Source organism: Delphinus delphis, chromosome 11 (assembly GCF_949987515.2).
Source record: "Delphinus delphis chromosome 11, mDelDel1.2, whole genome shotgun sequence".
NCBI lineage: Eukaryota > Metazoa > Chordata > Mammalia > Artiodactyla > Delphinidae > Delphinus > Delphinus delphis.
This window is the reverse complement of record NC_082693.1, coordinates 91,338,334-91,362,822: the sequence shown is the minus strand read 5'-3', so window position 1 is coordinate 91,362,822 and position 24,489 is coordinate 91,338,334. Positions and strand designations below refer to the sequence as shown.

General features: G+C 52.4%; 1 protein-coding gene across 3 annotated transcripts; it reads right to left on the bottom strand.

Moving 5' to 3' along the window:
• Positions 1-858: 858 nt before the first annotated feature.
• On the bottom strand, positions 859-24,055 carry CSF2RB (colony stimulating factor 2 receptor subunit beta). Of its 3 annotated transcripts, none has more exons than XM_060025593.1 (14): positions 23,964-24,055; positions 16,611-16,848; positions 15,515-15,638; positions 13,506-13,696; positions 10,105-10,256; positions 9,854-10,022; positions 9,165-9,300; positions 8,847-9,004; positions 7,530-7,669; positions 6,421-6,583; positions 5,261-5,351; positions 4,983-5,040; positions 4,038-4,141; positions 859-3,372 (listed from the first exon to the last, which is right to left on the bottom strand). In XM_060025593.1, exons 2-14 carry the CDS (start codon positions 16,747-16,749, stop codon positions 2,244-2,246), a joined length of 2,754 nt encoding a protein of 917 aa, XP_059881576.1. In that variant the 5' UTR covers positions 16,750-16,848; positions 23,964-24,055; the 3' UTR covers positions 859-2,243. The 3 variants fall into 3 exon arrangements, with proteins under 3 accessions (XP_059881576.1, XP_059881577.1, XP_059881578.1); XM_060025594.1 differs by having other exon boundaries at positions 23,945-23,966; XM_060025595.1 differs by lacking the exons at positions 15,515-15,638; positions 16,611-16,848; positions 23,964-24,055 and having other exon boundaries at positions 10,105-10,251; positions 13,506-13,566.
• Between the last annotated feature and the right edge of the window lie 434 nt (positions 24,056-24,489).

Here is a 24,489-nt window from a genome sequence, read left to right as displayed (position 1 = left end):
TGCGGCCTCTAGAGCGCAGGCTCAGTAGTTGTGGTGCACGGGCTTAGTTGCTCTGTGGCACGTGGGATCTTCCCGGACCAGGGCTCGAACCCGTATCCTCTGCATTGGCAGGTGGATTCTTAACCACTGCACCACCAGGGAAGTCCCCCACCTCATTCATTTTGAACACAGGATTCCACCTTAGAATGGACTCAAATGTTGTGATTAATTTCACTATTGGTGAGGATTTAAATTGTTTATCATTTTCTTCGACCACAGACAATGCTGTAATGAACAGGGATTTGTGGACAAAAGGAACAAGAACATTTGCTCTGCCACCTATTAAAACATATTATAAAGCTAGAACAGTTAGAATGGTGGGGTGCCATGGAGGGGACAACTTAATAAAAAGGAAAGCCTAGAAAATGACAATACACATGGATTTTCTATATCATAAATGTGACCTTTCAGATACATGGACGAAGAATGGGCAATTCAATCCATGATGCCGGAACACCCAGGCGACTCGTTTAGGGGAAACATAAAACTGGCTTTCCGTTTCACGTGCATATATTCCAAAATCACTATAACTTCACATGAAAAGCTTGAAACACAAAAAGAACCATAAAAAAAATATAACTTTGGACAAATGCAATTTTGAAGTGGGGAAGGGCTTTGTCAATTTGACACCCAAAGTGGAAGCGTGAAGAAGTTCACCCGTAGATCTATCCGATCCCTCAGGCAAGTCTACGTTGAATACATCCGAAAGCGTCACATACAAAATTAAGAGACAAACCACAAACGAGGAAAACAAATTTACACCATCTATGAAAGGCAGGAGCTAAATAGCTTTTAAAGCTTAATCAGAAAAAAGTGGACATCCAACACAATGAAGACCTTAACGGGCTTAGATCAGTAAAAAAAATACACACGCCCAAGAACTATGAAAATATGTGCAAACATGATCGTTCTCAAATAATGCAAATTAAAACAATTTAATGCTATTTTTTTTGCATATCAGAAAGGCAAAGATTTAAAAGAACCATGATTCCCAGCATAAGCCAGGCCACAGACCAAAAGGCCCTTGTACATGGCTGGTGGACACAGCATTTGTAAGGTCTTTCTGGAGGACGGGCAACGGGGAGATTTGGACTATAAGCCCAAGTGTACATGCCCTTGGTTCATTTTCCTTTTTCCCTTGTTGAGCAGTTCTTTCCAACTTTTCTGCAGTCGATGTGGGTTCTGGACTCCCCTCCCCTCCTGAATTTCTCCAGGCCTCACCAGCGTGGGTGTAGGAAGGACATCACTTCAACCAGGAGCTGGCACTGTCCACTGCTCAGGTCAGTGGCCTGTACAGGATGCAGGGCCTGGGGTCCCCGAGGCGCCCCAGTCACCTCTGTGAGACTAGCAGGGCTTCCTAGGAGCTCAGAACAGTGATTCTCACACCATATGCCCATTTCTTGGAGTGCCAATGGAGGCTGCTGCTTTGCTACCACGTCTGGGGCTGCAGCGCCCAACAGAAGCATGCTGAGTCCAGGGCTGCTCTTCCAAGCCTCAGGGCTGGAATCTCTTCCCCTCCCTGCACTGGGCCACACCACAGGGTATGGCATGTGGGATCTTTGTTCCCTGAGCAGAGATCGAACCTGCGCCCCCTGCATTGGAAGGGCGGAGTCTTAATCACTGGACCGCCGGGGAGGTCCCTGGGCTGGAATCTTGTCGTGTGCGTTCATGCCCGCCAGGGACAGACAGAAGTCCTCCATGAAACCAGACATGTCAGAATCTGAATAGGCTCTGACTGAGACATGGCATCTCAGAATAGGCTTAGCCCAGACCTCAAACTCACTCTAATGATAAATCAGTGGAAAGAGAAGACAATAGGAAAAGCAGGGAAACTGGGAAAAAAGGAAAATGGGGGCAAATGAAATGAGTATGTGTATAAATCTCTAATAATTCAGAACCTAAAAGAAGTAAATTTGAAAGAACAGTGTGTGTGTGTGTGTGTGTGTGTGTGTGTGTGCACGCGCACGTGCGCCTGTGTGTCAGAGAGGGAGGGAGAGAAAGAGGAGGTTGACCTTGCTGAAGGTCAAGGGAGGAGGTAGATGGTTGACTTGTTTTTCTGGTCTCCACGTTACAACATGGAAACTTCTCCTTGGCTTTGCGGAAAGGACCATGGAAGGGACCAGGGGCTGGCAGGAGGGAAAGGCAGGGCGGGAGGAAAGGCAGACCCTGTCCTTCTATGCCCCTCCCTCAACGTCTACAGGGTCTCAGCGCACCTCCCCAGGCCTGCTGACGTCCCAAGGGGGCAATGACAAGTAATCCTGCTGCTTCAGGGCTTTGAAGAGCTGAATGGCCGGCACCTGGGGAGTGGCCTGAGACGGGGGCTTCTTGGCCTGGAACACCTGGTTGAGGTCCTTGATCTCAGGACAGGGTCCTGGGGAGGTGGGCTTACTCTGGGGTGAGAGAGGGCCAGACCCTGGGCCAGGGAGGAAACAGTAGTCACCCACCTGCTGCAGCACGAGGAGCCCCTCAGGGGTTGGGGAGACTGAGAACACATCTGCCCGGGGCGGTCCTGGGCCCAGGACAGGACTGCTGGCTGCAGGAGGGGCAGGGCTGGCCAGAGGGGACTGGGGAAACTGGCCTGCGGTTGGAGGGAGATCCACATAGCCCTCGAACTCTGGCTTCAGTGGGGCTAGGGGTCCAGGGGGACCATCAGCCAGTCCAGGACAGAGGCTGGGGTTCCGGTCTGAGGGGAGGCTCAGAGGGGGAGCCTGGGAAGGAGATGGGGCCCCCGTGGGTGGGGTGAATGTCAGCTCTGCAGTGGTGACGTAACCAGTGGCCACAGTGCCTTCCTCAGGACCCCGAGAGCCAGTGGGCAGACCTGGGGGGGCCCTGTCCTTCGGGCCTTGACCACCCACCATCACCCCAGGCTCAGGAGAGGCAGGGCCTGCCCCTGGCTCCAGGGAAGGGCTCCCTTCGGTGCCTGGGCTGGACCTCAGGTCCGCATCCCTGGCTTTGCCCGGCCCCATCACCTGGGCCAGTGGGACCAGCTGCACCTGCCCCCCTGTGGGCAGACACAGGTACTCCAGGGACCCCGGGGGCTGCGGCTTCCTGCTCGTGCCTGTCCGTAGGGGCCCCTGCTGGCCCACGATGTCCGGCAGGGAGCGGCTGTCAAGCGGCCCCAGGTAGGGGCCATTGAAATCGAAGCCGGAAGCCTGGCTCTCAGGCCTGCTTGCGGGGGTGGCCAGCTCTGGCGGGGGCCCGGGCGGCTGCTCCGTGCGGAGGTCCGAGGTGACCAGAGTCATGTCAGGCTCAGATGACGAGTCACAGGCATCTTTAGGGTCCTCTGTGGTGAGAGGTGACACCTCACTGTGCCCGAAGTCTACAGGGGACGCCCTGTGGGGAGAACAAGGCCAGGGACACTGACACCACCCTTGACAGACGCCTCAGCTCCCGCACAGGGAGCCAGGGGGTGGGATGGAGGCCGGGCTCCACCCAGAGCTCACGGGAAACGCAGAGCAGGGCGAGGTGAGGGAGCCGGCCGGGAACAGGAGACCAGGCGCCCCTCCAGCCTCCCTGTGGGTCCCCCTCCAGCCCCCGCGCTCTCCTTCAAGGTCACGCTCTGCCAGCTGTGGTCCCTCCCACCTCCCTCTCCTTGCCAGCACGCAGCGTCAGCGCCCAGCCTGGGCTCGGCCATGCCCTCGGCCTTCACCTGCCCCACCTGAGGCTTAGTGGTGAGCCGGCCGCTCAGCTGCTGAGGCCATGAGGTTTCGCAGATCCTCTGCCACCCAGCGGGACCAAGGCAGCGTGGCGACCCCCTGGGCAGCAGGGCCGAGGGAGGTCATCTGCTCCAGTCTCCGGCTTCTGGCCATGACCCTCCCTAAGCTGGGAATCGGGAAACTCTTCCCGCCCCGTCCAGCCGGGACATCTCTCGCTTTAGAGCAGTCAGCCTCCAGGGCCCTGTTCCCACTGAGCCCCAGTCCCAGGCCACCTCCCCTGAGCCCCGACGTGCAGGAGGGAGCCACCGTCCCACCTCCTAGGGATCCCGCGCCGACACTCACCCCTCCGGCTGAGCGAAGCTGGCGCCCCAGAGCCCCCTGTGTGCGTGGCTCCCGCTGCCGACGGCGCGCGTGCCCTGTGGGAGCCGGAGCCCGGCGCGCCCGTTCTGGGGGGAGAGAGGGCGTTTGTGCCTGTGGGGTGGGGGCACCCCAGGAGGTGAGGTGGGGGGAGGGCCTTGAGGGTGGCGAGGGTTCAGGAGCCCCCAGACGTGGCGGCATCTCAGCATGGGCAGCAGCGACCACACCCTCCTGACCCCAGGAACACAAGGCCAGAGAGGGGCTGGGACTTGGCCCGGGGCCCTGGGCAGCAAGGACGACAGCCTGTGCCCACGAGGACGCCCATCTGGGCTGTCCCTGTCTCCATGCTCACCCCTAGTCTCCTCCGCACTGGCCGTGAGACCCTCCCAAGGCCGTCCTGGCCCCACCTGCCTGACCAAAGGGCTCCCGCCCCCCACGTGCCGGCGCCCTCCCCGGTGTCCTCTCAGCCTCCCGTGCTGCGCCCCAGACTCACCGCCCACGCCCCTCAGGTTCCCTCTCCAAGGAGTCTTGTCTCCATCCTCCACTCGCCTTCTGCCAGCAGTGGCCTCTCCCACCTGCCACCACCCTCGATCTTTCAGAGCTCAGCGCTGCTGCCCTGTCCTGGGGAAGCCACGCTGCTTCCCACCACCCCTCCTGCCCCCGATGTGACTAAGGCTCTCCTTGCGCCCCCCAGGTCCTGGCATCCCCACGCCAGCCCTCTCTGCTGTTCCACGTGAGTCCCCCCGGGCGGGGTACCCTGTGCATCGGGGGGGCCCAGAGAATCGCAGTGCTGGGCTTACAGGGGCCGGCCCGGCTCTTAGAGCTTCCCAGCCCCTGGCCTGGCCACATACCACCCCTACTCAAGGCCCACCGGAAGGGAGGAGGACACGGGTGTGGGGACGTGGGCGCAGGAGCACAGCCAGCCCCTACCTGGAACAGGTGGCTCTTGCTTGGGTTGGGGATTTTCTCCTCCCACTTCTGGTTCAGCCTGGAAAGACAGCAGGGAGGTGACCGCTGCCCAAGACCTCAGGGCAGCTGCCTCGTGCTCATGTACCGAGGTGAAAGTAAAGCCCAGGGAACGGGCAGCTTTGACCAAGGCCCCACAGGGTGTGAGTTGCAGAGCAGAGACTAGAGAAAGTCAGCTGTGGGGTCCCTGGCATCGTCTGGGGCCCTGGGTAGCGCCCTCCTCCATCTTGGAGTCACCTTACCTGTACCCGTAGATGCCACAGAAGCGCAGGGACACGAGCAGGATCAAGGTGCTGATGACCAGGGTGAGCGCCAGGACCCACGTGGGCAGCACTTCCAGGCAGCCAGGAGGAAACAGGAGCATTAGCTTTTGGGGAGGGAAAGGGCTGGGGGCTCAGGAGATGAGGTGAAGTGGCCGCTTTGGCATGCAGAGGGGAAGAAGAGGCCAGAAACAGACTAAGAAGAAGAGGACATTTGTCTGAGCCACCCACAGTGCTGGATTGCGGGCAGGACACAGAGGGTTAGATCCTGTCCAGTAGCTGGTGCTGCTGTAGGTGGGCAGTGACTGCAGCCAGAGGTAATCATAGGGCACTTCCTGAAGGAGGCAGCATAGAAGGTGGTCATCAAGAATAGGGAGGCCTGGAGAGGCCGAGACGGGGAAAGGGGTGATGGTGGAGGAACCAGAAGGTGCAAAGGCCCATCAGGGGCCCTCACAACTCTCCACTTGGCCTCAAGCCCCTCAGAGGCTGGGCGCCTCCAGGACTCCCCTGGTCTCCTTCCCTTAGGTCCAGGGGCCCAGCTCTTCTTTCTGCTTGGTTGGGGTCCTCTTCCTCATGCTCTTTCCCTGCTATGGCTGGCTGGGGGACCTTGCTGCCGACACTTATTTTTTTTTTTTTTTTTGCTGCCAACACTTTTTCCTCTCTCTGCCACCACCTCCCGGACCTTGTTCTGTACTTGTCTCCTGGTGGCCGCTATGGCAATGGTGACAGATAAATGAAATTAGCAAGTGCAGATTGAGGGAAGGTTGAGAAATCAGACCAAAGCTTTCCAATCCCAGGCCCCAGTCTGTAGCTCTTCATGGTAACAGAAAACTCGGGCTGAGTGGTCCCTGGGTAGTAGCTGCCACAAAAGCTAATGGAAGCATGGGAAGCATGGGCCATATTAACAGAGGGTAAGGTCCAGGCTTAGGGAGACCTGTTGGTGAGACGTGTTCTCCTCTGCCCTCTCGAGACCTCACCTGCAGTCCGTGTTGCACACCAGGTGTCGCTTTCTCATCCCTAATGACACCTGGCAGGGAAGGATGCTAGCCTGGGGTGGGGTTACGTCTCATGCCCATATCATCCCCGTCCTCTGTCCAGTGGGGCTGTGCCTGGAAGGGTGAGTGGGGGCCGGGAGGACATACCCCACTCAGTGTCCCAGGAGCTCTCCTCACTCCACTCGCTCCAGATCCCGTTGTAGCCTCGGGGGTCAGGTTTGACTCTCACTCTGGCCTGGTACCTGGTGGCAGGCTCCAGAGGTGGCAGGCACATGCTGTGGGCGTTCTGGAAGTCCTCTGTCTTGGTCTCCTGTGGGTGCAGGTGTGTGAGCAGGTGTGCTGAGGTCTGGTGCACGTGGGCACAGCTATGAAGCCCTCCCGCCTCAACACCCCAGATTTTCTGCTACCCATCAGTCCCCAGCTTGTAGTCGCATCAGATCTGAGGCAGCATCACTCTCACCACGGAGGACCATACTCCAGTGCCCACAGGGGGACAGCACCTATTGCAATGCACCCCGTGACATATGACGACACCGAGGCCCAGAAACCCTCAGGAGTCAGTCACCATGTCCCCACTCAGCCTCCCAGCTCCTCCTGGGACAGCCTGGACCCTAATTATGGCCTTCCCAGGGGTGCACTGCAGGATGACTGGACTCAGGACCCTTAGACAGATGTTCAGGAGCCCAGGGACCACTTCCTGCTCCACCACGGACACACCCCCTTCTGGCCTCAGTTTCCCCATTTCCAGCCTGAAGGTCTGGGGCTGGCTCCGAGGTTTCTGAACTGGCCTCTGTGGAGCCCCAGGCTCTGCCCACAGGCCCTGATGGATAGCTGGGGGCGGGGCCCAGACACTGAGTCCCAGGCTGGAGCCCTGCGCACCTCGCAGGGAGCAGCTCTCCTCTTAGCAGTTGCACATTTGCATTCTGGATGAGATTCTCGCGAAGAAATGCCCCCTTTATGAGTTTTGAAAACCCTTCCTCCACCTGTCTCTCGTCCTGAAGTCTACAGCTCCTTTGAGATTCAGGGTCACGCGTTCATTTTGGTCAAGTTCACATCAGCTCTGTGAGTCTCAGTTCCTTCACCAAGGGAAGGGACAATGACCTGCTGACTGCACAGGGGCACGACCACCAACTCCCAGTGGCTCCCTCTGACTGGGCACCTGCTGGGAGCCAGGAACCTGGCAGATGTCACGCTCCCTGGTCTTTCTCGTTTCCCCCTTCCCCCATCCAGGCCACTCCTCGGGCACAGGCCCTCACCTCCCATGAGGCTGCTTCTTTCTTGTACTGGACTTGGAAGATGCAAGCTATGTGTTCATAGTTCATTTTTCCTTCTTTCCAGTGCAGGATGTAGCCGTCTCTGCCCTTGGTCAAGTTGAGGGTTGGAGAAGCCATCTGGACTGGAGGGAGGGAAACTTTTAGAGAACATCATTTCTAACATTCCTCCAGTGGAATATCCCTTGTGTTCCATGCTGGTCACAGGTGCTCTCTCCACCGACCCAGGACCCCAGGTTTCACCATCTCAGGGTCTTTGCAGCCCCACTTCACCATCTCATCTATTTTGACCTGAGCCACCCTTCACTTGGGAGATGCTGAGATACACTTGTTTTGTAGTGAAGTGACCAACAGTATGGGTTACCCCTAGTATTTAAGTAGAAATAAAGTTACTATGAATTTTTTCTAATCTACAGTATTGACAGTGTCCTAAGCATTATTATGAATGCTCAATCTACATGAATTATTTCTCTCAATTCTCACAGCAGCCCTATGTAGTAAATACACAATTTGTCCACTTCTCGGGCAGAGAACTGAGCCCCAGAATGATCAGGTAACTTGCTAAGGACAAGCAGCTAACAAGTGGTAGAGACGAAGACTGCAACCTGGAGGATCCCAAAGAGGAAGTAGTGGATTCAAACCCAGGTGACTAGGACAAACTGGCTGCTTGTCTCCGACACACACTAAAGACTGGGCAGAAGAACTTGATCATCGTGAAGCAATGCAGGAGATTCCTTTGCATAAGGTCCTTGCTATGTACCAGGAATCAGGAAAATTAACCTGTAAGGAATTACAGTCCATTTGCATACGCGCTAGTCCCCAGTCCATTTGCATACGCTCTATGAAGAAGTAAATCATAGATCAATTATCTTGAAGACTGAAAATATCCGTCAGGGGAGGACTTTGGAAACTTGAAAGAGAAAAAATCAAACAGGGAAAGAAAGGGAAAATTTGGTGGGACGACCAAGAGGCCACGGGCAACAGTAGGAACTTCAGAGCAGCTGCAAAGCTGGAAGGGAAAACAGAGTTAAAAGAATGAGGTCAAGGTTTTAATATTGATATTCTTGAGAAGATCAATTGCATCTTCCTTCATGTTATTGACCATCGTCACTATTGCATTATTGCCACTTGAGAACTTCCAGGACCCATGGGAATCATGTTTGTTCAATTTGCTCTCTGGACTTTTCACTGAAAGTGACAAACATGAAGACTGGGCCCTGGGGAACCCTGAGTTTATACGGGTTACAAAGGAAACAGTGCTGTCACAAGACTCTCGGTGCAGAAGGCTGGGGGCAAACTCACTGTTATCTGAGCTCTTTATAAGTTTCTCTTCTGCTTTCGGTCGAACAGAGACAATGTACTGGCTGTGGTTCCTGGGGTCAGGCACGGGAATCTGGCAGCAGTGCCGGACATAAGGGCTGCTGGTCTCCTCCGTCTGCACTGGGGAACATTCTTCCTCCCTGAGGATCACGGCAAAGGTGAGGCAGGGGGAGGCAGGGCCACATGAGGGATGAGACCTCCGGATGAACTGTGGCTTCTGCTGGGCCCCCAGGGGCAGGAGGAGGCCAGGAGATGGTTAGGCCTAGAGGAGCAGAGGGGACAGAGGCAGGGGACACTCACCTTGCACTGGGGCCGGACTTGTAGAAGAGGGTGAAGAAGACCGAGCTGGTCACCTCGGACCTCACTTCCCAGGAGCAGCGGAGCAGGGCAGCCCCGTCGAAGAAGCACTGGAGGTTCTGGGGCTGGGACTCATTCCCTGGGAGGGAGACAGTCCCTCATTCAGTCCTCATTCATTCATTCCCTAGCCCTCAGTGGGCCCACCATGAGGCTCATCACAGAGAGATTATGGGCATTGGGGCCAAAAAGACCAGGGGGTTGAACTCAGCCCGAAGGGCCAGCTGTGTAAACACAGGTCAGAGAGTGAATTCTGTGAGCCTTCACACCCCCCTGTGCAAAGCTGGGAGGGCGTGTCAGCCTCAGGGTTTGGGAATTTAACGCAATCACGTTGGTATGTCTGTGTACGGTGCAGCTCTCACGAAAACACAGATGCTCATATGCCTTTGTGATTAAATTGTAATTGTTCCTCCACAGAAAGTGGGCAACAAACTGGGGCCCAGAAGTGAGTAAGATGCAGCCGCTGCCTCTGCAGAGTCACAGTAGGGACGGGGTGGGCCAGGGAAGTCACTGTGAACACATGGCTCAGAGCCTCTGTGGATCCCATGGGGCGGACCCCTGGACGCCTTCTGTCCAGGAGCTGTAATGAGCTGCCCTCCCCACAGGGGGGCAGTGTCCCATTCCGACTCTGTTACCTGGCGGGGAGGCCCAGCGAACCTCTGTGCTCCACTGGCTGGGCCGTCCCGAGAGCCCCGAGCCCGGGGCCAGCCTGGTGCGCACTCGGGCCACATAGGTGCTGCTGGGTATGAGGTGCTCTGGCCCCAGGATGGCCCGGGAGGCGCTGGAGTAGATGGTGGGGGCGTCCTGGGGGAGAGAGGGGTTGCTGGAGCAGGGACGGCTGGGCCAGGTCCCCGTGGGCGCAGGGCACAGCTGGTGGGGTCCCTACCTCCCAGGAGTCCTGAAGCCGCCTGTAGACCACCTCAAACTCCAGGCTGGACAGCCAGTGGCTCTGGGAACCCCCATGGGCCACACTCCAGGACAGCAGGACACTGTCCCCGGCAACACTGATGTTGAGGTCCCTGGGTGCGGGGGGCTGCACTGGAGGGAGAGGAAGGAAAGGGTCCCTAAGGGGCTGGACGACTGTGTGGGAGGTTCAGGGCCTGCATGGCCCATGTGTGGACAGACCTGGGTTCCAGGCCAAGCACTGCCGCCACGGACTGAGCGACCTTGGAGAGACCCCTCACCTCTGTGGGCCTCAGACCTTCATCTGCTGAACTGTGAGGATCCAATGTGCATGTGAATGAAGATGTGCAGATTGCTGGGCGCCCAGAACATAAGCTCCATGCAAAGGGCTGCCAGTCACACTCCAAGTGGAGGTTCCTCCTGTCCCCACTGCCCATGAGGAGGTGTGTGTGGCCTCCTTCCCAGCAGAGGACGCTGTGACTCATGTTACTCCCTCTCCTGTCCACACTTTCTTATTTCAGTGTCCAGTGTCATCCTGCACTTCTCAGTGCCCAGCAGACATGTCTCCTCCTCTAGAACATTCTTGGACCCCTCCCCCAGGCAGAATCCCTTGCTCCTTTTCCTGCCCCACGATAGCCCTTTGTATGATCCTTATAGCCCTGGAGGATATAGATGCTTCCACATCTGCCCCCTCACGTAGTCCAGGAGCTTGTGGATGTCAGGGGTGGGGTCCGGACCCCCTTGCCTCTCCCCAGGGCCTGAGATGAGTGGTTCATTGCATATGGGGACAAAGTGAATGAATTAACGAAGGAATAAATGAATGAGTACATGTAGGTCCACCTTCAGAGACTTTTCACGAAATCATTCCATCACCAACAGCAGGCAGACACCTGCTGGGACCTACAGAACTGGGTGAGCAGAGTCATCCATGAATGGCATGGCTGCAGACTTCCTGAAGCTTCTATATCTGAATGCTGAGAGAGGACTTTCCAACACAAAAAATTCCGTAAGGGACAAACGAGATGTCAATATTCTATGCCGGACAGGGGACAGGGCATGATAGAGCGTGTCAGAGCTGGAGCCTCGGAAAAGTTTCAGCCCAGAATGGCAGATCCAGAGCGCCGCTGCCCCAGCCCCAGCCCCAGCAGGCATCACTAATCAATCATGCACTCCTAGCCCCTGAGCCTGTCATGCAGTGGGACTCCTTGTCAGCCTGGAGCCCTAGGAAGCTGCTCCCAACTGAACAGACTGGGAAACCAATGGAAAACCTATTCATCCAACCTGAGAGATGTAGTCCATGAGCTCATTTCACAGGTGGAGGTGACAGAGGAAGTGAAATATTCCGATCCCCACATGTGTAACCTCAGAGCAGATCAGATGCACATCTCTCCGTTCCCCAGCACCTCAAGGCCTCCCTGATTCATTGCCTAAATGGTTTGGGCTAAAACTGAACTTCCCACTCAACATATGCTCCAGCAGGCAAATGCCACACTGCCCTCGCCATTTCTAAGTGGTCCCCATCTCAACCATGACACCTGTCATCACTCCTAAGCTTCACAGGGCCAGGGACACTGATGGCTTGTTCACTGCTTTCCTGTATGTGCAAGTGTTCTATTGAAGAGCAGATTAATGAATGAATTGCTTGTATAGCCTAACTTTGATTTGTATCCCTCCAATTTCCCATCCCTTGGCTGTACGGCAGTTGAATCCCTATCATTTCTCTCTGGGATGAGTACCTTAGGTCACATTCTGTTCTCCGTCCTCCCACCACCTCCTGTCGCCTGCCATCTACACTGTACATCACCCGCCTCTGACATCATCACACCCACATCTGATCATGACATGCCGTTTCAGTGGCTCTCCATCGTCTAGATGTTGACCCCTAAACAACTCCTTTGCAGAGCACAGAAGCCTCTCCAGGTCAGGCCCCTGCCTTCCCTGCCCCCCTCCTTACCACTGCCCAGTCCTCTCGAAGTTGATGCTTCTGAGACACAATTACTTGCGGTTTTCCCAACCTGCCTCGTCCTCCCGAGTCGCCCAGCCTTTGCACACACTCCTGGCTCTGCCAAGGATGCTCTTCCCACTCTCCTCCCTCCCACCCTTCAGATCTCCCTGCAAAGCTCCCTCCTTGGGGAAGCCTGTCCTGACCTCCCAGGGGCCCCTTGTCCACTGCCCCTCGGCACGTGGCACGCACCCGCCTTCAGTAAGTGATCACACCCGACAACATCTGGTGTGTCCCGCCCTGTACGCTCTGAGCTCCACCGGGACGGGACTCCTTCTCATCCATCAGACACATGTTTTGAGACATTGTTTGGAGTGAATTCATCACAGCCTAACTCATCCCCTCCTCCAGGCAACAGCTCTGTGCTGCTGTGATGAACAGAGGCGGGAAGCAAAGCCTGGAGCCCCTTCCCCATCCGACACTTGCAAGGAGCAGCAGGTGGCCCAGGGTTTGGGATCCAGGACAATAAATTCAGACACTAGCATCTGAGTACCTAACCTTGGGCAAATTCCTGCTCTCTCAGCCTGTTTCATCACAGCGGCCATGGCTCACGGGCCCAGCCGCTCCGCGGCATGTGGGATCTTCCCGGACCGGGGCACGAACCCGTGTCCCCTGCATCGGCAGGCGGACTCTCAACCACTGCGCCACCAGGGAAGCCCAATACTAACTTTTAAAAATGACCCCATGTTTATTTCAGAATCATTCTAAGCACAAATATAATTGAATTAATGTAATGAAAGTGCTGGTTGTATTTCTGTCTGAGGTACAGTTAAATGAAGCCCGACTATTCATATAAAATGATCATTGACTTTCTTAGGTCAATGGTCACCCAAGACCATTGACTTTCTTAGGCTCTGTGGACACGCAGCGCACACACTGGGGGCCGCGCGGCGAGGGCAGTAAGGGGATGACCTTCATCTCCAACATGCAGAGAGCACCCGGCAAGTCCGGCCCATCACTATCGTCATGGTTCATTGTGGCACTTTGGAAAAGTTACGTAGTTGCTCTGGGTCTCAAATGCCTCATCTATTAAATGGGCTGTCACAGACGTTCCATGAGACCAAATCGGTGAAAGAAGAAAGTTTGTATCTGACTAGGAAGGACTGTTCTTCTAGACGGGAAGCCTCAGGTCTGGAAGGCAATAACGTGGCAGGTGCTGGAGCATCTGGGAGGGGTGGGTACCTTAGGCTGGGGCTCCTCACCTTGAACCTGACCCAATGCCTCCATCTAAGGAGACTGTATCCTCTTCCCCCAAGAACCAAACCCAACTCAAGCCGCTGTCTACACCCCTTGAAGGATCTCCCTCCCTGGCCCATCTCTTGCAGCCTGGACACCCCTGTCCACACAGGGGACCACCCTTGGCCAGGGCCCCCAGGCCTCACCATGCTGACTCAGAGTAACGGTGAGCTGGGCACCCAGAGGCTGGTCTGGTCGGAATGAGAAGTAGTCATGGTCAGCAATGACAAAAACTTCGTAGGGAATGACACACATTCTGGGCACACAGCCGGGACAATGGCCATTGAACCAGGGCATGCCATCACTGAGATCGCAGGACACTGGCTGCGGAAGGCCCCTGTCAGGAGAGGATGCAGGTTAGCCCAGAGAGAAGAAGAATCACTCCTTCACAAACATTATTGAGTGGTTCCCATGTGTCAGGCTTTGTTTAGGATCAGGGGGCCTGGCGGGGAACAAAACACACACAAATCCCTGTCAACAGAGCTGACATCCTAATAGAGGGAGACACACACGAAACAACTGAAGAAACTAGGTCGTGTGTCAAATGGAGAACACTGTGCATAGACAAGTCAAGAAGGAAAGAGGTATGAAGAGGCCAGAAGGGCGGGGCTGGGGATACAATTTGAAATAAGGGAGGCAGGAAAGGTCTCTTAGAAAGGGTGACATCTGAGCAGAAACTTGAAGGAGATGAGAGAGGACTCCATGCGGATTCTGAAAGGGGATTTCGGGGAAAGGGGATTTCAGTGAAAGGGAACAGCAAGTGCAAAGGCCCTGGGGTAGGCACAGGTTTGGAGCGCTGTATAACTAGGCAGTTAACCAGTGTGCACAGAGTAGAGATGTAAGTGTGGGAGGTCTAGAAGCCTAGTTGTGGGAGGTGATGGGAGGCCAGTGCTCAAAAGGAATTTAAGGAAATATGATTATTTTGATTTCATCGGAACTGGGGAAAATTCAGAGTTATGAGCAAAGGAGTGACATTTTGGCGTGCTTTGAAAGGATTCCTCTGGCTCCTGGGCTGTGGATATATTGGGTCGCAGGGGGTGGCAATATTGGAAGGGGAGGGACCAGTTAGGAGGCTTTTGGACTATCCCAGTGATAAGAAGTGTTTGGAACCATGGCGTTAGCCAGATTCACATTCTATTTGAAGATAAAGTTGACAGCATTTGCTGATGGATTGAATGCTGTGGTGGAGAAGGAAAGGAGGGAAAGGCGACTGAAAAACAAAACAGTGGGGACTGTGGTGGCAGCGATGTCCTTGAGTAGCAAGACCAGGTGGGACCCTGGCTGCAGCCTCAGGCAGCCCTGGGACAGGGCAGATCCTGCAGGGCGGGGCCAGGAAGGCGGCAGACGTGTGAGGTGGGGGGCTAGGGGTCGGGGTAGGAGGATCTGTTGTCCCCGAGCAGAAGGAAGTGGGTCACAGCTAAGGGTGGGAGGTGGGGTGGGGGCTGAGGACAGCGGACAAGGAAGACTGAGGCTCCTGGGAGGGCAGGAGAGAGAGCGGACGGGCAGTGACGCTGTGGGGTGGGAGCGGCTCCTTCCCAGGGGCGGCCTCCAGGGCACACCCCAGACCCTGTGATGCCAGCTCTTTCATTTCTATTATGGTGAGTCAGACTCTCACCAAATCCCAGAATGGTGGGAGCACCTTCCCAAATGGGGTAAGCCCGGGAGATGCTGTGAGGAGAGAGGAGAAACCGCCACTCTGGACGTGGCAGGGCCCGGGGCGGGGACACGTGGAGCCCAGCCATGCAGGCTGGACGCAGGACACTGGTCTCACTCAGGCCACTTCCCCACCGTGTGGCCTGGGGGAGGGACCTCACCTCCACGGCCTCGGTTTCCTCATCTGTGAATTGGGCATCATATCCCTGCCCGCCTCACAGGGAGGATGAACCGAGATCAATTTCTGCCTGGTGATCTTGTTCAATTGTGACAAAACAAGAGAAGATTATCATCACCATCATAACAACGATACTAACACAGGAGGCTCTTCCCCCAAACCTGATGTCAGACACCAGCCCGCGGGCGTGGCAGGCCGCCTGATGGGGCAGCAGCTCCTGGGCAGGGGCCTCCCCGCCCCGACCCCCGTCCAGCCCCGACCCCGGCACAGCCCCCACAGCAGAGGCCCTTCCTGCCCTCCGGCCCCAGGCCCGGCCTCACTCGCCTGTTCAGCCTGCGGTGGAGGGTCACGTTGACCAGCCGCTGGGCGTCCTGGGTGTCCGCCCACCTGCAGACGATGCGGCTGGTGTAGTCGTTATGGCAACTCAGGGTCTGCAGGGGGAAGGTCCCTGACAGGGGGAGGCAGAAAGGGGGTCACACCTCTCCCCTCCAGATGTCCCTTGTCACCGCCCCTCCCAGCCCCTCCTCGTGTGTGGCACTGGGGAGGAGTCTCCCAGAGTCCCGTAGAGGCTTCTGGAGGCCAGATAGAGGTCTCTAGGAGCCCTGGGCAGGGCTGGGGGCTCTGCAGCTGTGAGGGTGCCAGCCGCGGACCCTCCTGTCTGCACAGAAACACATAGTCTAGTTGATTCACAGTATATGTCCTGAGCCCCCACCTTGCCCTGCTCCTGGAACAGGGTCCCTCCCACCCCAGGGTGGGGACATGCATCAGGCACATGCCCTGCCCCTGGGCCCCTGGGTGCTGCAGCCTGGGGGCAGAGGCACAAACCCACCCCTAAGGGGCAGTGTGGCAGGGCCTTACTCTGGGACGTCCCCACCCTGCTCTCGTGGTCAGCTGCTGGGAAAGGGAGCGTGGTCTCCAGGGTTATCAGGGGAGCCAAGCTCTCAGTGAACCCTTGGGGAGGGGGGTTCATGGGCCTGAAGAGCCCGGGGAGCATCTCAGCAGGGCCTCCAGGCAGGAGGAGAGACCCCCAGGCTGAGAGTCCCCGGGAGCAAAGGTGCCGTGGTGGGAACTGGTTGAGGCCGTCTAGGTGCCGATGTCTGGGGGCGAGGGAGGGTCAGAGACAGGACTGGAATGGCCAGCCAGGAGGTCAGAGGCCTCAGATGCCGCAGTGACAAATGTGGGCAGAGAAGCCACACAACCAGAGAGGCCTTCACAGGAGGCCAGAGAAGAATGAGCGGGAACGTGGGAGGAGGGAAGAGGGGACTCCAGGGATGACCAGGAGAGAAAAGAAATAGCCGGGGTTGCGGGGGGCAAGGAAGGAAGGGAGGGAAGGCTGGGGCATAGGGTCTGGAGCTTCCTCAGGGATGGGGCGCAGCAGTGAGAAGGCGGAGGGAGAGGGGGAGGGAGCGATCGGGCTCACCTTGGGCCCCTACCATGCAGGGCCCCCAGCAGAGCAGCAGCAGGGCCAGGGGGAGCAGCGCCATCTCTGGAGTCAGCTCTGGAAGAGCAGGTGGCTGGCTCAGGTGGGTCCAGGTCTGGGTAGGGTCTGGACTCCTCATTGTTCTAGAATCTTGTGTTCCTGCCCAGCTGGGGGCCAGGCCAGACCCATGTCCTCGCCTCTTGGGGATCCTCTCTCCAGGACCCTGCCTCTTCTAGGCCTGCGGAAGGAAGCGTCAGCCCTTGGGACTCGGCCCACGTGGTGGGGCGGACCCAGGAGTGGCTCTGATGCCTGGGCTCCAGCTCCCACTGCTGCCTCAGCCTGGCACCTGGGACAGTCCCTTCTCCTCAGCCTCAGTGCCTGGGACATGACCGTGAGGGAGATACACTTAATGGCCTCTGAAGATGTGGGTTCCCACTGGATCGCACATTGGGTACCCAGTGCACCGGAGTTGAGAAAAATCTAAGAGGGAGGCCTGGTGTTTGCTTTGTCCCCAGGTCCCCCTGGTACTGACCCACATCTGCCTGGGGGAGTCGCTCGGTGTTGGGAGTGTGGTCCTCCTCTGGATGTGAGCACATGCACGCTCACACACACACGCAGGGGCCTGGGACTCTCCCTGCCCTTTTCCATTTACCTCATTCCTCCCACACCACCCCCTGAAACGCCAGTTCCCTTTTCTCCGCAGAAGCCTGGGGAATCTCCTTTTTTCATTTCATCCAGCCCTGGGAAGTACCAGGAGAGTAGAACAGAGAGGACTGTGACTCCTTTTCTGCCCATAAGATTGTCTAAAACTTCACTCATGCACACATGCACCCCAGAAGCTGTCTTGCTGGGAAAAGCACGGCCCTGGGCTCAGTCAAACTGACTTTCAGCACAGGCTGTGCCCCTCCTGTGCACTGGCTGACTCCCCAGTGCTCCCTGAACCTTGCTCTCTGCATCTGTAACATCAGCACAACCGAACGTATCTCACATGGTGGTCATGAGGAGAACCAAACTCAATGATGTTTACAGGGTGGTTAGTCCAGGAAATGCTCAGGAAGGAAGCGTGGGTTTGTCTGGAGCTGAGGGACGGTATTGTCCACTTCAGGTCCTGCAGGGGGCAATGCCATGGCAGGCTTGGGAGAGTCTGCGTGAGCTGGGGCAACTTGCTCTGCCTACCTGTAACTTGCCTAAAAACTCAGAGCTTGTCTTTGGGTCTTAGCACAAATGTAAATACTGCACGTGTAAAGAGGTCAATTCATCTGAAAGTCAGTTATAGGTTTAACACAATTCTAATCAAAAATTAACAAGATTTTTTTTTTTTGCGGGAACTCAGAAGAAAAAATATATATATGTGAGGACAGTTAATGAGATTTTTTTAAATAAGGAGTCTCATAGAAAACAAACTTACGGTTACCAAAGGGCAAGTGGGGAAGGGATAAACTGGGAGTATGGGATTAACAGACATACACTACCATATATAAAATAGATAAACAACAAGGATTTACTGTAGAGCACAGGGAACTATATTCAATATCTTGTAATAAACTATAATGGAAAAGAATCAAAAGTAAAAAAAAAATAGATATATACATATACATGTGCCCCAAATCACTTTGCTCTATACCTGAAGCCTACAAAATATTGTAAATCAACTGTACTTCAATAAAAATAAGGAGTCTCCACCTAATGGCAAAATCTACTGCAAAGGTCTAAGTAAAGAAATGTGTTTTCACACACACACACACACACACACACACACACACACACACGATAAATCAATGGACGCACTGACCAGACAAACTCTATTTCACCAGAGAATGTACTCTGTGATGAAGAAGCAACCACAAATCAGTGTGAAGTGATGGAATAATAAAAAGTGTTGAGACAATTGAATAACAACATAAAACATATCAGCCTAAATCCCTACCTCACACCATTCTCCACATATCAGGTCAATGAAATGTATGTAGTTACATCGTATGAAACTTGCAAACCATAGAAGTGAATCTTTGAACTATTTAAGCTTCAAAGCGCTAGAAGAAATCAGAGAGACAGAGGCTGACAGAAGTGCATAAAAGTGAACTCTTCTGTATTTTATACAAATAACCGAACCATAAAGCAGAGGACAAATTGCAAAATAAATGTGTTAGAAGTATGGAGAACAGGTGACTACCCTTACACTGTAACTAGTTCAAGCAAATTAATGACATCAAAGGACACAAGTCTAAAAGACACATACATGCAGCGAATACATATTAGTGGCTAACAATTATAAAGTGCTTACCATTAGCCAGGCACTGTACTAAGGGCTTTACAGATGTTAATACATCAACGTGTAGGTTAAAATCTCCACTTTGTAGTTGAGGAAATCGGTATAGGGTCCATGATCATACAGCTAGTAAGGAACAGGCTGACATTGAAACCCACAGCAGGTTGGCTTTAAAGTTTATGTTCTTAACCACGATGCCAATAGTGGTTGTATTTCCCAATTATTGGTATCATATGTGTCTATTCTGACGTATACTGACCCAGTAGACATTCTACAGACATGCACAGATACAGCAAAGACAACACAAAACTTTAAAACATCTTAATTAACATCCTCAGGGAAATTTGAGAAATCATAGGCATTTAAGAACAGACTGCTCTGCAAAGAACAAACAGAGTTCTTGGAATCTGAAGGTATGAGATCATAAAAAACAAATGAAGAAACAAGCACCACAACTCGATAATGGGCTAAATCACAGAATTAACACTATAAACCGTCATGTTACAAAAGTAGTTATTGAAGACAGCAAATAAGCAAGGAGATGGAAAGTCTTAGAGAAAAGTTGAGACCTAGAAAAGAAATCCAGGAGTTCCAACATCTAGAAGCAGAAGACTGAGAGAATTGAGGGCAGGTATGGCAGACAGTGGCAGCTACCTAGCTGTCCCTTTCCTCCTTGGTAACAGAAGCTCAGGTTTTAGCTAGGTTTATTGCTGCACAGAATAAAAGATTATATTTCCTACACTCTTCTATTGCTAAGTGTGGTCATGTGACAAAATGTTGTCCAAGAAGATGTGAGTGGAATCATTGGGTGTGCCTTCCGAGAAAGGCTGCTTAAAGGAACTTGGCTCAGGTAAGAGGAATCCATTTTTGTCCTCCTGCTTTTTTCCTTTCCTCCAGTCTGCAATTTGGAAGTGATGACTGGAGCTCCAGCAGCCATTTTGGATTATAAGGTTATCTTGAGAGTGGAGGTCATATGCAACAGAAAAAGAGGAACCTCAATCCCTCTGCTCACTGTGAAACAACCATACCAGTCTGAGACTGCCTACTTCTGAACATCTTCTATGTGAGGGAAAAAATAAACTTCTATATTATTATGCCACTGTTATTTGGGGATTTCCACGTGCAACCAAAGAGATACACTTGGAAACAGAAGAAAAATTCACAGGGCTTTAAAGGAGACGATAATCCACTAAGTGAAAAGCAAGATTCATTTTTTTTAATAGCACCAAACTCAGTCACATGCTAATGAGCTTTCTGTCATCAAAGAGTAAAAGGGTAATCCTAGAAGCTTCCAGAAGGAAAAAGACGAGCAAACGAGTTATTTTCAATGAAAAAAGATCAGGTTGGCAAGATTCTGTCACAGGTGACCTGGAACTCTAAATAGATAGTAATGTCTTGAAAATACTGAGAGGAAAATATGTTTGAACCTAGAATCTTAAAAAGTCAAGCTTATTTTGAAGTTCAAGGGCAAAAACCCACAACATTTTGGAAATGTAAGGACAATGAAAGCTTTTCAGATGTTTTCTAAGAAAATGAGTCCAGTGTGGATTTCAGAAAATATAAAAGGTCCGGGAAAGAAAGAGAGCAAGTGATACTGGAACCAGTGTTGAGAGAAGAAACCAATAAGACTTATAGTTAAGTAAATAAGAATAGTTACTGTATAAAGTGAAAAGAAATAAATATGGAAACAATATTGAAGTAAAACTAAGATGATTTTAACATGGCAGCTGGCTGTGAGGTTAGGGGTGAAAAGAAGAGGAGAACTGAAAACTTGTTAAGGATCTTGTCTGGTTCTGGAGGAGCGTATATATTCTAAGTAAGCCCAAATGCTGACGGAAAATATAAGTTAAATATGTGTGTTTAAAATGTAAGGGTTAAAAATCACTAAGAGTGAGGGGTAAACATGGGAGCAAGAGGATGACAGGGAGGGGCAAAGGAGAAGGAGGGAGAGGGAGAAAGAGGTGAGAAAAGCCAAAAGCTTTCTCACTCCAAATAAAATAAACATGTACACAAAAATTCCCAAACTCATGAAGAAATTTAATGATAGAAGTAAAAACTGGAAAAGGAAAATAAAAATCAAAGCACAAATTCACTCCAGACAAAAACAATTTCATAGTACAATCTGACAAAGACTTTAAGAATGCATCAACTCTATACATGATTAAAAGAAATAGATCAACAGATTAAAAGGAGAAAAAGGATAAGTTTATCTTGACAGTTGCTCCTAAATTTTTGCTAATACAAAAGCCATTCCTGATTAAACAAAGAAATAAACCTTGGCAAATGAGGAGTTGAAGGGAACATTGGCATTTCTGGGTATGTACTAGAAACCTGGGGCAATATCAGAGTCAAAGGGAAATGTTAGTGCCCTCCCAGTTACAGGGACGAAAAGGAGAAGGCTGCCTGCTGTTGTCATGACCACTATTTTGGGGTCAAGGGGTCAATCCTTCCCAAAATAATCCTTCCCTTAGTTTAGATTAAGACTAAATTAAGACTCCAAAAGGATTTTCGATTGGCTTAACAAACTGATTCTAGATTACAACAAATCAAACATGAGGGACTTGCTCTATTAGCTAGAAAAATAATGAGTGTAATAGTAGACAGATGGTTATTTAAGGAAAATAACCAAGTAGGAAGTTGGGAAGGAACAATGGAATTTCAAATCACAGAGGAAAGCACGGGTTGCATACTCATATTTAATGATATTGAGACAATCAGCTGATCTTTTTTTAAAAGTTAGATTACTACTTTACATATTACCCACCTCTCCAAATTCTAAATGGATTAAAGATTTAAAAGTCAAAACTAAAATGATAAAAGCATTAAAAATATTTCTTTAATCTTAGCGGTTGAATAAGACGCCGAATCCAGAAAGCATGAAATAAAAAATAATGACAGATTTGACTTAAGAGCAATGAGCACGTTTGCATACAATGCAAGATATCTTAAACATGTCAGATAAAAAAGACAAATGATAATCTGGAAGAATATATTTTCAACGTATATAAATAAATGGTTGCTATACATAATAAATGAAGCACTCCTAAAATTAATACATAAATACAATGAACCCATCAAGAAATGGAAAAAGGACATTTCCATGCACGTCATACATGGAATCCAAATGGCCATTAAACATATGGAAGACACACAGCTTCACCCACCACCAGGGAAAGGATGTATCCAAGCAAGAACCAGATACTTTTCATCCATTACGTTGGACACAATTAAAAGATTGTTTCCTGGGCTTCCCTGGTGGCGCAGTGGTTGAGAGTCCGCCTGTTAATGCAGGGGACATGGGTTCGTGCCCCGGTCCGGGAAGATCCCACGTGCTGCGGAGCGGCTGGGCCCGTGAGCCATGGCCGCTGAGCCTGCGCGTCCGGAGCCTGTGCTCCGCAACGGGAGAGGCCACAGCAGTGAGTAGGCCCGCGTATCGCAAAAAAAAAAAAAAAAAAAAAAAAAAAAGATTGTTTCCCTAAAGAGAAATCAGCTTTCTTATGCACGACTGTGAGGTGTATGTTAGTTCAGCTACTTTGAGGATGGTTTGACAATACCTATTACTAGTTTGAACGCGCAATCACTTGCCCTGCAATTCTGCTTCTAGGAATCTGAGCTGCAGAAATAGTTTCACAGGTGTGGAAAAATTGGAAATCACGTAAGGGTCTAGCAACACGGGATTGGGTAAATTGTGGGGTGTCTATACTAATAAATGCTATGTATCTCTTGGGGCTAATTTATGAGTTGAATCTCCATGTATTATTCTGGAACGTTGTCCAAAATGTAATATTAAGTGGAAAACTAAGTCATAGGACAATATGTATGTTATTATCTCATTTATGTACCCCCAATTTTTAACAAAGAAGGTATCCATATATTTACTTGGTTAGTGTTAAATACGTTCATTAAAGAACTCGTGAAGTATCCTGTAGTATTAGTGGATATAGGACAACATAAGTAAAACTAATGAATGAAAAAAAGGGTGACCAAAAATTAATAGGAAAGGTTTTACTCATTATAAAACCATTAGAAAACAGGGAAGATGATAAGTAGAGAAAATTAGAATCTGTTTATACAAAAGTGTAACAGTGGGGCCTTTGAAGACTTAACATCACACATTTGCAACTTGTCACTGGAGCCTGTGTGGCAAGTGTCCACAGGCTTGTACCCCCCTGGGGACCCACAGAAACACCTGCCCTCCCGTCCACAGGGCAAGTGCACACACCTGCACACATCTGGATGCAGACACCCCCAGACGCTCCCCACTCAGCCAGCACGCGTCAGTACAGGGCGTCCACATCTGGGCCCAAACCCAACTAAGCAACAGTGTGTCAGGGAGGAGTGCGACCGTAAAGAAAACATTCTTGGACGGGGGAAGACAAGTCTCTAAGTAAGCAAGGGACTGGGCGTCTTCTTATCTTCCAAAGTGAGTTTCTCAACCCGCACCAAGCTCTGGGTCTGGCCACAGCAAGGCTCCCGGCTTCATCCTCTGTCTCCCAGTATCTCTCCATCTTTGTGGACATCCACATATGTACACGCGTATGCTCGCACACACACACACACACACACTCTCTCTCTCTCTCCCTCTCTCTCTCTCTCTCTCTCTTTCTCTCTCCCTCTCTCTCTTTGAACCAGGATGTCAGGAACTATCAGTGCTCTCCCCTTTCCAGACATGAGACACAAGCCCAGGGCAGGATATTCTCACTGCCACCAACACCTTTGTGACAACTTAGTGACAAAGCAAAGACAACGGTACACAGGGGCCTGACTCCCAGGCCTGAGCTCTCCACCGCCCCAGGTATCTTCTCTGCTGCCAGGACAGCAGGATCCTCCAGGGAGGCCTGGGCCCCCCGAGGCCCTTCATACAACACCCAGGCAGGTCGGCCCTCACTGTCTCCTCGTCCACTGGCTGCCTAGGAGTCTGGGTTCAGGACTTCCCAAGAGACCAAGCCCTGACCTCCCAAGTCCTCAGAGCACACCTGTGCACTCAGCACCCCCGGGCTCTCCCTGTCCTTTCCATCCCAGGCTCCTACACTCCCCCTGCTCCCCACCCTACCCTTTAGCCTACCCTCAAAGCCGGGCTGTACCTCTTTGTGCTGGGACAGACGGACCTTCTGCTGGAGTCTCCAGCCGGCAGCCAGCCAGCTTCTCAGTCTTCCTATTTATGCTGACGTCATTAGGAAACAGAGAAGCTGAAAGAGGAAGCGGTGCTGGCCTGGCCTCTTTCCGTACAAGTGACTCTTCAGGAGACTGCCCAGCTTCTCAGAATTGTGGACACCAAGATATCAATTTTTTTTTCTGAGCTTTACTGACTTTGCAAACGTTGTTCCTTCGGCCAGAAGTACTTCTACCTTCTATCCTTGGTCTTCCTGTAAACCTCCACGCATCCTCTCTCAGCTCAATGCAAAGTTCCTCCACGCAGCCTTCCTTGACACCCCCAGGGGGACACAGGGGGAAGTCGCTGCAATACCCAGAGCAGGCGAGAGCCCAGAGCCACAGGGACCTGGACTCCCACCGCCACCTACTCAGAGTGTGACTTTTTGCAAATTACCTGCATGTAACTTCACCAGGGTCCCGGAACCACCTCTGTGACTTACAGGCATCTGCAAACAT